This window comes from Maniola hyperantus, chromosome 11 (assembly GCF_902806685.2).
Source record: "Maniola hyperantus chromosome 11, iAphHyp1.2, whole genome shotgun sequence".
NCBI classification, from domain to species: domain Eukaryota; kingdom Metazoa; phylum Arthropoda; class Insecta; order Lepidoptera; family Nymphalidae; genus Maniola; species Maniola hyperantus.
In genome coordinates, this window is record NC_048546.1 from 295,189 (window position 1) to 309,491 (window position 14,303).

A 14,303-nucleotide genomic window follows, 5' to 3' on the forward strand; every position below is an offset into this window, starting at 1 on the left:
ACAAGTTTCTGTTTAAAATAGAATAGAATAGAAATATTTTTTACTACCTGACCCGCCCCGGCTTTGCTTGGGTGGAATTTAGAAAATCGAGGTGGAGGTTGAATTTTCAAAAATCCTGAAATACATATTTCTTCATTTGTTACCGAAAATCCAAATCCAAATATTTTCATGCCAATAACATGAAAAATGACGGACTTTCATACAAACTTTCATCCCCCACCATTTAACCCACTTAGGGGTGGAATTTCAAAAAATCCTTTCTTAGTGGATACCTACTCTTTACAAAGAACACATCCTCAAACATTTTATGTCTTTAGGACCAGCGGTTTAGGCTGTGCGTTTATATAAGTCAGTCAGTCAGTCAGGACTTTGTATTTGTAAACGTTTTGTGTACCTATTTACAGACTATGCATTTTCGGGAACATTACGGGGAACTTTCAGGCATGCAGGTTTCTTCCTTCGCCGAAGCAAAATGATAAATGATTAATTGTTTAAAACGTACATAACTCCGAAAATGTAGAGGTGCGTGCAAGAATTTATAATTTATGTAAATAAGAAGTTTTCAAGTCAAGTCTTTAGAAACAGCTGCAACCCGTGTTAAAACAAAAGCAATACGTTTTAATTAGAAAGCATTGAGTCCGATGCAATTAATGCTGTGCCAGGTTATTCATATCGCCCCCCTCGGGAACAACCTTGTTACTCTAATGGGGGCATTGTTACCGGCGGGGGAATAAAAAGCTTCCTCTCTTCACTGTTCGCTGCTGCAGTTTATCATAAACAACTCTTGAACATTGCTCGGGGAAATGGGTGCGGAGAAACGAGTACTTTGGCGTGGGAAATACTAACACGTGATAAGCTAACATATTCGACGGTTGTATGTTCATTAACCGTAGCGCGCTTCCTAGCGTAAGTAGTTTGATTTTCATTAAACGACTTCAAAAAACCGGTCAAGTGGGAGTCGGACTCGCATTCAAAGTGTTCCTACCGTCGTAGAAGAAATAACAATTTTTAATAATTTTTTTGTGACGTAACCACAAATTCACAGTTTTCAGATTTTTTCTCTGGATATACCTGCCACATGAATCTAGGTCAACGGGAAGTTGAGTTTTGATTCCCTTTATGGATCTTGACAGACGCACGACAGACAGACAGATTTTTCTCTGATACGGAATCCTAAAAATGAGGAAGTTCTCATTTAAATATCATATGCAAGTGCTAAAATGTGACAAAATGAACTAGATCAGTTTCCTTGTACAAGTGAGTCTAAATCTATTATTTCTCACATATTGTGTTGCCAAGCAAACATAAATATTGATGTAATGTAAACAAAGACTAGCTTATTCTCGCAACTCATCTGAATAATAAACTTCGTCCGCGTGGACTACACAAATTTCAAACCCCTATTTCACTCCCTTAGGGGTTGAATTTTCAAAAAACCTTTCTTAGCGGATGCCTACGTCATAATAGCTATCTGCATGCCAAATTTCAGCCCGATCCGTTCAGTAGTTTGAGCTGTGCGTTGATAGATCAGTCAGTCAGACTGTCAGTTAGTCACCTTTTCCTTTTATATATTGAAACTAGCTTATGCTCGCGACTTCATCCGCGTGGACTACAAAAATTTCAAACCCCTATTTCACTCCCTTAGGGGTTGAATTTTCAAAAAACCTTTCTTAGCGGATGCCTACGTCATAATAGCTATCTGCATGCCAAATTTCAACCTGATCCGTCCAGTAGTTTGAGCTGTGCGTTGATAGATCAGTCAGTCAGACAGACAGTTAGTCACCTTTTCCTTTTATATATTGAAATTGAAATTTCAATAATAAGAATAGTGAAGTTTTCAACTTAGTTTTTTTTCAGCATTCTGCAATTTTGCGATTTTCTGCAAAATGTAGTTGTTATTTCCCTAGTAATTACTGAACGCTCTCTCAGAACACGGTGTTGTTCTCTAACTGAGAGAGAATAATCCCATTAAAGAAACATCGTCGTAATTAGGTTCTTATTCGGAGAGGAACTACTTGGACAAGTTCTTGGAACCGACAAAATATTCATTTACATTTTTTTCTTTTAATGAATAGTAGTAATTTGTGAGTTCTTCATGAGATTTATTTTTATTACTTGACATCATTCTAACTATTTAATCTAAATATATAAAAGGAAAAGGTGACTGACTGGCTGACTGACTGACTGATCTATCAACGCACAGCTCAAACTACTGAACGGATCGGGCTGAAACTTGGCATGCACATAGCTATCATGACGTAGGCATCCACAAGGAAGGATTTTTGAAAATTCAACCCCTAACGGGGTGAAACAGGCTTTTGAAATTTGCGTAGTCCACGCGAACGAAGTCGCGAGCATAAGCTAGTAACAATATATTTTATTTTGTGCTTACAAACAGACTTCGAAGAGTGTGAAAGCTTTCGAGCTATTCAAGTTTTTTTCCAGATCTGATCAGATTTCAGAAATTTTATTTATTTTTATTTTTTATTTTTCATGTACCAAAATTGTAGTAATTTTAATCCTTTACAGAGTTTTTTTTTTTGGGAAATTCAAGAATTATTTCAAAAATTATTTCACCTTGACAACGGTCATGGCTATTTAGAATAGTGTCAAGATCCTTCGACTTTGGTGTGAAAAGCTAAAAGATAAGCAAGCCGTCCACATAGATCTAAAATGTACGCCACTTTGAACTTTACAAACGTGTTTTCAAATCTTACACAAGCATGGCACTCGTTTAAACGTGCACGTAAAACCGATTTCACATCAAATATGGCGCGAGCTTAGTACGCGTAAAAGCCCACGGCCGCGGCCCACGCGCACAGAACCTCAGCAGGTTTGGCGGCAAACAGTCGTTTGGCATGCAAAATAAATATCGTAAAAGTTAACGGGAGTCCAGCGCTGTGAGCTATTAAATCTACTCTAAATCTGCGGCCCAGGTGTGAGCGGTGCGTCCAGCGGGGCGGCCAGCGGGCGCGATGCCATACTCTCCGACCCGCTGTCGATTAGGGCACATCCGGGCGTCTTCCTTCCAATCAATACATACATATCCATAAATGCGTGCCTCTCTGTCTGTTAGCTTTTCACGGCCCAACAGTTTAACTGATTTTAATGAAATTGGGTACAGAGTAAAGTTACATCCCGGGAAAAGACCTAAGCTTCTTTTTATCCCGGAAAATAACAGAGTTCCCACAGGATTAAAAAAACCTAAATCCACGCGGACGAAGTCGATTGCGTCATCTAGTTTCTTATTTCTTTTGCTATGTAAATATAAAAAGAAAAGCTGACTGACAGACTGAATGACTGACTGACTGACTGATCTATAAATGCACATCTCAAAGTACTAGACGGATCGGGCTGAAATTTGGCATGCAGATTGCTATTATGACGTAGGCATCTGCCAAGTTGGGATTTTTTAAAATTCAATCCCTAAGGGGGTGACAGAGAGGTTTGAAATTTGTGTAGTCCATGCGGACGAAGTCGCATAGAAGTTTCTTATAAATATTAAGAGTTAGTACTACACACTAGCCGCCCCGCAGGACGCCCCGCAGGACGCACCCGCTCTCACCTGGGCCGCAGACTCACAGTCACTGTTAAGGTTCGTACGCACCTAAGCGGCGCGGCGCGGCGCTTCAGTGAGCTTCACGTCGCGGCACAGAGCTTCAAAATATCATTTCTATCATTTTGTATGGCGCATATCGCACTAGAGCGGCGCGGCGCGGCGCTTCACCGCGCGTTGCCGCGCGGCACGGCTGGAGAGAATATTTTGAAGCGCACCGAAGCGACGCGCAGTGCAGTGACGCTAGTGCGACATACCCAGCGGCGCGGCGCGGCGCTTCAGTATGCGTACGTCGCTCGAATAAGATACACGCGCATCTTGTTAGGTATTTAAAGTACAGGCAAGAATCGGCAAGATAGACCTCAAAATAAATAACGTAGGTTTAATTTTTGACACATGACGTGTTCCTCATGCTCTTAGAAGTATATCCTCAAAGGTCCCAACCCCTAGGATGTCGGCTTCCCCCCTTCCCAGTGTCTAAATGTATAAATGTCTCTCCGAGCGTTATGAGAAAACATCAATGGTAAAAATAATCCTGATTAAATAACTATAATAAGTATATTATGTACATATTATACCTACCTACTTCATCTAGGTAGAATTAATAGTTTCGGAAATATGCCTACCTATTGTTGTACTTGTGTTTATATTATACTAGCTTATGCCCGCGACGTCGTCCGCGTGGACTACACAAATCTCGAACCCCTATTTTACCCCCTTAGGGGTTGAATTTCATAAATCCCTTTTTAGCGGATGTCTACGTCATATTAGCTAGTTAGCTAGCCAGCATGCCAAATTTCAGCCCGATCCGTCAAGTAGTTTGAGCTGTGCGTTGATAGATCAGTCAGTCAGTCACCTTTTTCTTTTATATAGGTATTTAGATATAATATGTACCTGTGTTTACCTGCCTATTTTATATATTCTATTGCACATAAAACAAAGACATTTTGCGAAAATGCTTTTTCTAATGTAATTTCCACAGAACCTAAGGGACTAGCTGATGCCCGCAACTTCGTTCGCGTAGATGTAGGTTTTTTAAAAATCCCGTGGAAACTTTTTGATTTTCGGGATAAAACTAGCCTATGTGTAGGTACACATAGGCTACTTTTATCCTACAGGGTATAATCTATCTCAGGTATATAGGTACTAGTAGGTAATTCCCGGAAATGTGCTCACCTATAGAAAAATCTAAATCCACGCGGACGAAGTCGCAGGCATCATCTAGTTGCATTTTTGCATTTTTTTTTAGATTTTTAATCCCGTGTGAACTCTTTGATTTTCCGGGATAAAAAGTTGCCTACCTCTGTCAATTCCCGGAATGCAAGCTACCTCTGGTCCAAACTTCATATAAATGGGCCTTTAACAATCCTGTGGAAATTCTTTCATTTTCCAGGATAAAAAGTAGCCTGTCCTTCCCCGGGATGTAATTCAACTTTGTACCAAATTTCATCAAATTCGGTTAAGCTGTTGAGCCGTGAAAAGCTAGTAGATAGACAGACAAATACACTTTTGCGTTGATAATAATATAAGTATGGATATGCATAAATATTTTTTTATAATTTCCATAAAAACTATCATCATCATCATCATCATCAACCGATAGATATGTCCACTGCTGGACATAGGTTTCTTGTAGGATTATATTACCGACCTGTGTGGTATACCTATTGTTTCTAATGTAATTTCCACAAAAACTATTAGGCAATAGCATAAAGAATTTTGTCTTCGACATTCTGAAGTAAATGTGAAATGGTACAGAGTCATTAAGAAGGCGAGGAAACAAAATGTGATATCCTTCTTGATATCGTGACTTTGGTATGTCAGCAATCCATTTCTTCTTCTTTTTTAGGGTTCCGTACCTCAAAAGGAAAAACGGAACTCTTATAGGATCACTTTGTTGTCTGTCTGTCTGTCTGTCTGTCTGTCTGTCTGTCTGTCTGTCTGTCTGTCTGTCTGTCTGTCTGTCTGTCTGTCTGTCTGTCTGTCTGTCTGTCCGTCTGTCTGTCAAGAAACCTACAGGGTACTTCCCGTTGACCTAGAATCATGAAATTTGGCAGGTAGGTAGATCTTATAGCTGACATTTGGGGAAAAATCTGAAAACCGTGAATTTAGGGTTAGATCACACAAAAAAATTAAATTGTGGTCATGAACTAATAATTAGTATTTTCAACTTTCGAAGTGAGTGACTATACCAAGTGGGGTATCATATGAAAGGTCTTCACCTGTACATTTTAAAACAGATTTTTATTTATTTTTATGCATCATAGTTTTTGAATTATCGAAATCATACGACTGTAGTACGGAACCCTCATTGCGCGAGCCTGACTCGCACTTGGCCGGTTTTTCTCTTCGATAATTCGTTCTTCTTCTGCACAACAAAGAAATAATAATCAAATCCTCTTCACTGTCGCTCATCTTGCGACGTTGTTGCTCGTACGCGAACGGGTATAAAAGTGACGCGCAAGTGACGCAAGGTGCCGCGTACTGAAGTTGTAGTGCGGTAGGTACCGTCGAGCGGCCTGAGGTGAAGCGTTCTGCAGTCGGACTGAAGCGCCGCGCCGCGCCGCTCAGGTGCGTACGAACCTTAACTAAAATGTTGTACGAGTATATCGCAACGGCCCATTTCAACTTGCTCGTTCACCGTTTAAATGGATGTTGGCCATTAAAAGTTTACGTTATTATCAGTTTAGAGTGTATTATGCGAAAGTCAGTGATAGCATCCCTTAATTTGTAGTCTAAAGGTATCCTTACTTTGCCCTCCCCAATTGCCATCTCGTCATGTCTCATACTATAGGTTGTCACCGCTTACTATCTGTCAGTAGTAGTACAATAGTAAGTAGTAGTAGAAAGTAGACCTTAATGGCTTCGAGGCATGGACGATGAACATTTGCAAGCACTTTTCAGGGAAAATTCTAATAGGGATACCACATAAAAGTTACAAAGAAAATACAATTTTCTACAACACAGCGATACACAAGGAGCCGCTGATTGCTTGTCCATACACAAAGTGACCGCTCAGCAAATTGCTCTTTGGAAAACTTTTATTTCTAGCGTTTTCCATAGAGCAATTACTGGAGATGTGTTGAAGAGATTTGCTGAGATGAATAGGTCTCATCTCTACCTAAAATTGGTGACTATTCATGACACACTATGGACCATGGACAAAAGAGGTTTTGGTATTGAGAGCGCTTGTGGAGTAGTCCGTTCCATGTCAAGGAAAATATTAAGATAATAATCCATCTAGATTAAGCAAAAAAAATTCTCTAAATTTTACCAGAAAGGTGCTAAGGGGACCCTATTACTAAGCCTCCTCTATCCGTCCGTCTGTCAGTCTCTCAGCGGACTGTGTCTCATGAACCGTAATAAGTAGAAAGTTAAATTTTTCAATGTGTTTTTATTCCCGCTACAGCAACAAATAATAAATTATCTGTCAAGGATGCGCTTCCCAATGCGAGGTCGCCATTCCAGCACCTTGGGACCGTTCCTATAGGTTCTTCGAACTTTGTGCCCGTCCATTACCTCTTCAGCTTCACCACCCATTGAGCTGGACACAATAATTAGCTGCACTTTGGGACGATTAGAAGGGACTCCCTGACGACTGTCCTATACTCCGCGACAGGGGCGCCCCGCACACCCGCACGTCATCCGCGCTCGCCCGCACCGGGTTAGCGCGGGGGCTGTGCGGGTGTGCAGGGTGTTCCCTCCCCGATTGCCATCTCGGCCTGTCGTGTACTATAGATATCGTTGAAAGTATAAAAAGTAGTCTAGGTCGGAACGCGTTAAACGCCTAGAAAATTCAAAAGGGCTGGAATTTTTCGACTGAGCAGGTCTTGGTCCATCTTGATAAACTATCGGATGTACTTAATTTCAACATTTTCTAGAAAATTCTGGTACCTAGTTGACTGGACTAATAGACCAGTAGTAGAATGTTAGTATGAAAATTAAGTCAGTTAGTAGGTACAAGCTTGCGATCGCCAGTAGGTACAAGCTTGCGATCGCCAGTAGGTACAAGCTTGCGATCGCCAGTAGGTACAAGTTTTCTAAAGAGCAATTTACTGAAGGTACCAAAAAGATTTGACGAATGAATAGGTACCTATCTGCAATGCTGAATAGCTATCCATCTGGCTGAACATTTGACCATTTAACTGACTATTGATGGATATACAATATGGTGTAAGTGGGTTTGAAATCGACCTGAGCACTAATTGTACAGCATTCATGTCCCTGCCAATAATATTTTCCAACAGTTCGATATGTTTTGTGCGGGCTTTTGAAGCTTTTCACGTCGGGTCGGGTCAATGGGAAAATTAAACATCGGTCAATTTTTAATTTCAACTCGGAGCTATTTATTTTTATTTTGTACGTTTATGTGGATTTGACCGGTTCAATAAAAATTGATTTTGGGACGTTTAAAATGTGTATTTGTTAGCACCCATTCATATAAATAATCAATTTATGTCGAATACTTATAAAAAGTAGGTAGAGATTGTTTAAAACTTTTAAATCCAACTGCGCTTTACACTGCTGTCTCATGTCGATTTTTTCCCATTTGAAAAAAAAATTACATGAGACAGGCCATACAGTCGCCATATTGAATTAAGGCCTAACTAGCTTCTGCCCGCGGCTTCGCCCGCGTGGCCTACAGGAAACAAATGGCATTTTTTTTCAGAAACAAACATTATAACATCAGGACACGCACTCTGAACAGCACCGAATAACACATATAACCTTCCAACCCCCATTTCACTCCTTTAGGGGGGGGGGATTTTCTCATAGTCGTTTCTTAGCTGACACCTAACCTCAAGAAAAAACCTACTTTCCAAATTTCAAGTCAATTATAATATCAATAATTAAAACTTTCCCATACAAACTTACATTCCCTATTTTACCACCTTTATGGGCGAATTTTCCAAAAATCCTGAAACACGTATTTCTTCATTTGTGACCGAAAACCCAAATACCAATTTTCATGCAAATAACTTGAAAAATGACCGACTTTCATACAAACTTCCATCCCCCATTTAACCCACTTAGGGGTGGAATTTCGAAAAATCCTTTCTTAGTGGATACCTACTCATCACAAAGAATAGATCCTCCAAATTTCATGTCTTTAGTATCAGCGGTTTAGGCTGTGCGTTGATATCTATGTCAGTCAGTCAGTCAGGACTTTGAATTTTATATATATAGAAGATTAAACGAAAATATACCGTTTTCACCCCATACGGCCGGACGAGCGGTTTATATGTATTTTATGAATACGTACGTACATACATTACATGAACAATGGAGGTCAGTACAATAACTTCTGTGAAAGCTAAACAAAGAATCAATTTTGTCCTGGGATCACGTCCGCTCCAGCCATTCCCGCTTAATTAAACCTGGCTACGTGCGTAGGCGGCCTGACGATACGTACGTACCCAATCATCATGCTCAACCCATCGCCGGCTCACTACAGAGCACGGGTCTGTCCGTCTGTCCGTCATGTCTGTCAAGAAAACCTATAGGATACTTCCCCTTGACCTAGAATCATGAAATTTGGTAGATCTTGTAGCACAAGTAAAGGAATAAATCCGAAAACAGTGAATTTGTGGTTCCACAAATCAGAAAAAAAATTTGAATGTGTCCATGAACAAATAATTGGAATTTTCAATTTTCAAAATAAGATAACTATACCAAGTGGGGTATTACATGAAAGAGGTTAACCTGTAAATTCTACAACAGATTTTTTTTAATGCGTAAAAGTTTTTGATTTGCCATGAAAAATGTCGAAAAAATACGACTGTAGTACGGAACTTTCGGTGCGCGAGTATGACTCGCACTTGGCCGGTTTTTCTAGTACAGATAACTCTATTCGTCTATCTTTATCTATATTACATACTGTGTTTTCGGTAAAAAAACATTTTTGTTAATACATCAAAACTTCACTTATGTCTTGGGACACATCGCTAACTAATATATAGGAGACAATGAATAGGAATCGCAGGAAGCTGACGAGGCGAGGGGCGAGGTGCGAGGGGCGAGGGGGGGATGCATGAAGTCCGCTCAATCTTGCCTGATTGCATCTCCAAGCAATTAACTCGATATATCAGTCTATATTAACAGTATTTAGTGGAGATCAAATTAGTTAAATTGGTCTGTCGAAGTTGTCACTGTTGTGAGTCAAAGAATAGGGTATTTTATCCCTTTTTTGAAAAGTATCTTAATTTGATCGTGAAGTGATAATAAACTACCAAAAAAAATTCAATTTTTTTATTCGATCGATATGTGCAATAAGAATGCATTTAAATTTTGCATTTCAAATTTCGCCGCGAAAACGCTACCGGCCATCTTTTTAGGTTCATGACGTCACACGGATTGGTCATACCCTCCCGCCTCATACCCTCATTGCCATCTCAAGCTATCGCGGACTAGGTATACTTCCATGAGAAAACCTATTTCTCGAGGTCCTTGAGAAAGAACAATCATAACTGTCATAAAATAATTATTATGTTACGCGTATGTTGACGATATATATACGGTCGGCCTCACAATTCGAGTAGCAATTCCGCAAAACTATTGTATCAGAAACCAATCGCACTTATGACTTTTTTCTATAAACACGCCACACAAGCACTCAGATGTGCCCCCAACTGTGGCGTGCGGTGCAAGTGAATTCGTTCATCAAGGTGCTAAACGAGTTTTGGCCTTTGACTGTACTCACTCAAATTATTTCTGATGGTAAAGTTATTAGTAGAATCATAACTGGAAAATTGCAATGAATAGCAAATAAAGCCGTCAGTTGGACAACTGATTGGACTGCCGTGTTCGAATATCAAAGGGACGTAATTACGACGTCAATTTCCATTTTGCTAATTAATGATCGAGCATTTGGGAAAAGGATTAGCAGCAATTGTAAAATTCATTTTAATTCAATTTGACAACAGGTTAGGCAGAGTTATTAATTACCTATTTTGAATAAATCATTTGACTTTAAATTTGACTTTGTAGTACAAGAGACCTATGTCCAGCAGTGGATGTCTAACGGTTGATGATGATGATGATTTTCAATTAAAAAGTTCTAGGCTATTTTCATCTTATTCAACACTTAGTTATGCCCGCGACTTCGTCCGTGTGGACTACATAAATTTCAAGCCCCTGTTTTACTTCCACAGGTTGAATTTTGCAAAAATCTTTTCTTAGCGGATGCCTACATCATAATAGCTATCTGTATACCACAGCCCGATCCGTCAAATGGTTTGAGCTGTGCGTTGATATCTGTTAACGCATAGGTCAAACCACAGTCAGTCAGTCAGCTTTTCCTTTATGTGATAAACACAACAGAACAGTTATTAAAAATAGAAGAAAAGCAAGCAAAAGACAGAGGAAGTTGCAGGACTCACCGTTCTCGTTGAAACTTCAAGGACTGTATCCTCTGCGGCGGCTTCTGGCGGAAGGTCCAGAGGTTGAGCGTGTCGTCGGCGGTGGCCGTGACCAGCGCGCCCTCGTTGACGAGGAACTTGGCGTGCAGCACCGCCTCGCCCGCCTCGTGCCGCACGTGCGTGTCCACGCCGGGGCCGCCTAGTCTGAGGTTGCGTTCAGGAATATTATTAGATACGACACATTGATCATAGTAATATCTACTAAATTTGTGTTGTATAACCTGCGGAAAAGAATGATAGCTACTGAAATAGACTTGACAATAATTGGTTCTTCTCAGGGTTCCTTGTTCGATTTTGAAACCCTAAACAAGTAATTTAAAAATGTTTAACCCCCCCCCCCCCCCCGACTGCGGTTTGCACGGCATCTTTTTCAGCCCGCACAGCGCATAAAATTTGCCATTTTGATTTTTTGAGTATTCTATTATGTACTGAACGCCATCAAGACGAATCTAATGACTTACAATTTATCAAAATCGATTGCGCCGTTGAGTAGCTACGAGCGGACAAAGAAACGCACATACATACCTACTGCACAAGGGTCAAAAACATAAACCTCCTTTTGGGTTTCGCCACAGTCGGGTGAAAAGACAAGAGTCAATAACAATTTCACAAAAGTCCATCTACATAAATGGATAAACGAGAAGTAGTCAAGTACGAGCAGTAGTCAAGCTCAACAGCAGCTTCTGCAAGAGTGCAGTTTCAACACCAGCTAATCTAGTAATTTGTATTGCAAGTGTACAAGTGTAGCGTTCCATTGCGGCAGCGAGTCTACAGTACACATCCATTACTTTAATGTACGGAACGCAGCGGGGGCGGGGGCGGGGGCGGGGTGCTGCAGTCCGCACGTCTCGCGTGTTGTCGTGATTTGTGTTTGTTTATTGCGAGACAGTAGTTGCGGTACAAGTTCATGCCGAGCGCATTCCTGCACCCAAATGTAATAAAATTAAACGGGAAATGGAACGTTTCCTTAATTAAAATGTTCTTCTATTGAGATAGCAATCGGGGTATGAGTTCAGAAATAAGAAAGAAAACTTAAAGTTGTAGACATATTTTCTCGTATTGACCATCAGAAATGGAGATGGACAGGACATATGCTACGTTGCAAATTAAACAAATAGAGTAAACAAGTCATTCTATGGTATCCAAGAGATGGTACCCGGAGACAGGGACGACAAACCAGAAGATGGGAAGACGACATCCGAAGGACATTAGGTCCCATCTGGACAAGGCCTATGCCACCAGGCACACCGAACTAAGAGACATTATTTAGTTCTATAGTATTCTCAAGTTTATATTCTACCTATAAATATAGTTTCTTAGTTTTATTGTACTGTATTTGTTAGGTTAAGTTCGGAAATAAAAGGCTATTTTATTTTATTTTATAAGTAAATCTACCACTGCAGTACTGTTACGAACCAGTGCACTGGTTTGGAATACACAGTCTCACATTCCTTTTTTTTTTTCAAAAATTCAAATCACAGTACTAAACCATTTGTAAACAAGCAATTGCAGTCTCATAATTAATTAAATAATTGTACGAGAATATGATGTCGCTGTGAGCTTGTTATGTTTGTAATTAGCAATTAGCATTGCGGTGCGGTGCTACGAGGCGAGCTGTTACATTGCCGGGAAATATGAGATTTACTGAACGTCACGGGAAATGCAAGCACCAGCTGAATCCCAATCTAATTACAACTTGCTTTGAAACGTATTTGGCTAGGAGCATACAGAGCCGGGTGCAAGGGTGTTGTCCGCAGGACTTTGTCCGTGCAGCCTTTGATGAAAACGCTTTGCCAAAGCGAGGGAAGTTCTGATAAGCAACGCAAACACCTCCCCCTGAGACAGAGCTACGCAATGTTACCATCTACTGCAGTACTGGACCAACTGGTCAAAAAAAATTAAATAGTGTCATAAAATGGCGCGTGAATTGGCTGATGTGCTAAAATTATTGGATTTTTTATCGATAGACGTAAGTACAGTACGCGGCAGAAAATAATGTACTTCGGCCTTTAGAATGACATTTCGGCTTTGTAGAGCGTTGTCTCTGTCACTCATACCTATATGACGTTCTTTCCGTTTCAACGACAGATACAATGCTCTACAAAACCGCTATCGCCTTCTAAAGGTCGATGTACAACACTATTTTCTGCCGCGTATATAGTAAGTAGGTACAACGCGTACAAAGTGACAAAGGACTCGCATAGAGATAGGACTCGCCATTTATTTGCTCTATCTGTCTACTGTCATTCGAAATATACAGTTATCAAGGAAAGTATTTCGCATACCAAAACATTTTTTAAATCCTAATAATATTATAAATGTTAAAGTGTGGATGTTTGGGTGTTAGGATGTTTGTTACTCAATCACGCAAAAACGAACGGATTTGGATGAAATTTGGAATGAAGATAGATTATACCCTGGATTAAGACATAAGCTACTTTTTATCCTGGAAAATCGAAGAGTTCCCGCGGGATTTTGAAAAATGTAAATCCACGAAGTCGCGGGCATCAGCTAGTAGCCTATATTTTCTCCTATAGTCGTATGTTTTCTCGCACAAGGTGCGTGTGACTCGATGACTGTTCAAACGTAGGATTGCGCGTTTTGCAGGAACGTGCGGTTACTGCGAATCGCTCATTAACCTGAAAGCTGTTTGTTTATTATTCGCAGATATTGTTTACCTCGAGCTCGGCTGGCGGTTAATCGAATTTGTAAAAATGGGTTCCGTTATCCCGGGGTTATAGCGAGGGGTGGAATAGGCTTTGACGCCTTTGAAAAAGTTTGGAAAACGTTTCTGAATATCGATTTTAATCAAAATAACGGCACAGCTTTGTTTGAGACTTAAATTAGATGTAGGCCTCTTCTAAAACAGATAAGTCATTCCTTTTTGTTTCTATGTTTAATCTCAGATTTTTTATTACTATTAAATATATGTACCTACATTATAAGGGTACCTACTTAAATAAAAAAGAAAAAAATATAAAATCCCGTGGGAACGTTTTGATTTTCCGGTATAAATATGTCACTCTCCAGGTCTTTAACTACACCCATGCAAGAAATCACGTTGATCCGTTGCTGTGTTGCCGCATGATTGAAAGACAAACCAACAAACAAACACACTTTCGCATTTATAATGAGGGTAGTGATAAATTTATGCAAATACATTTACGATGTCTGAGCGACCTATGATAAAAGGGACATATGAAACGGGTTACGACTTTATTATGACTATTTCAGTTGGATGGCCGCTGGATTACTATTCAAACGGATGTAATATCGAGCCTATCAATATTATTATGATCTCTTTACTTATTCCAGAGGGTTTTAGTGCT

At 40.0% G+C, this 14,303-nt stretch overlaps 1 protein-coding gene across 9 annotated transcripts in view; it reads right to left on the minus strand.

Annotated features, from left to right (window-relative positions):
- Positions 1–14,303, minus strand: part of Tomosyn (syntaxin-binding protein tomosyn) — a 276,177-nt gene that overhangs the window by 66,588 nt on the left and 195,286 nt on the right. For all 9 annotated transcript variants that reach the window (XM_069501906.1, XM_069501905.1, XM_069501907.1 and 6 more), the window contains exon 3: positions 10,936–11,118. In XM_069501906.1, coding sequence (XP_069358007.1) covers positions 10,936–11,118 — 183 coding nt within the window. The remainder of the gene's footprint in view (positions 1–10,935; positions 11,119–14,303) is intronic.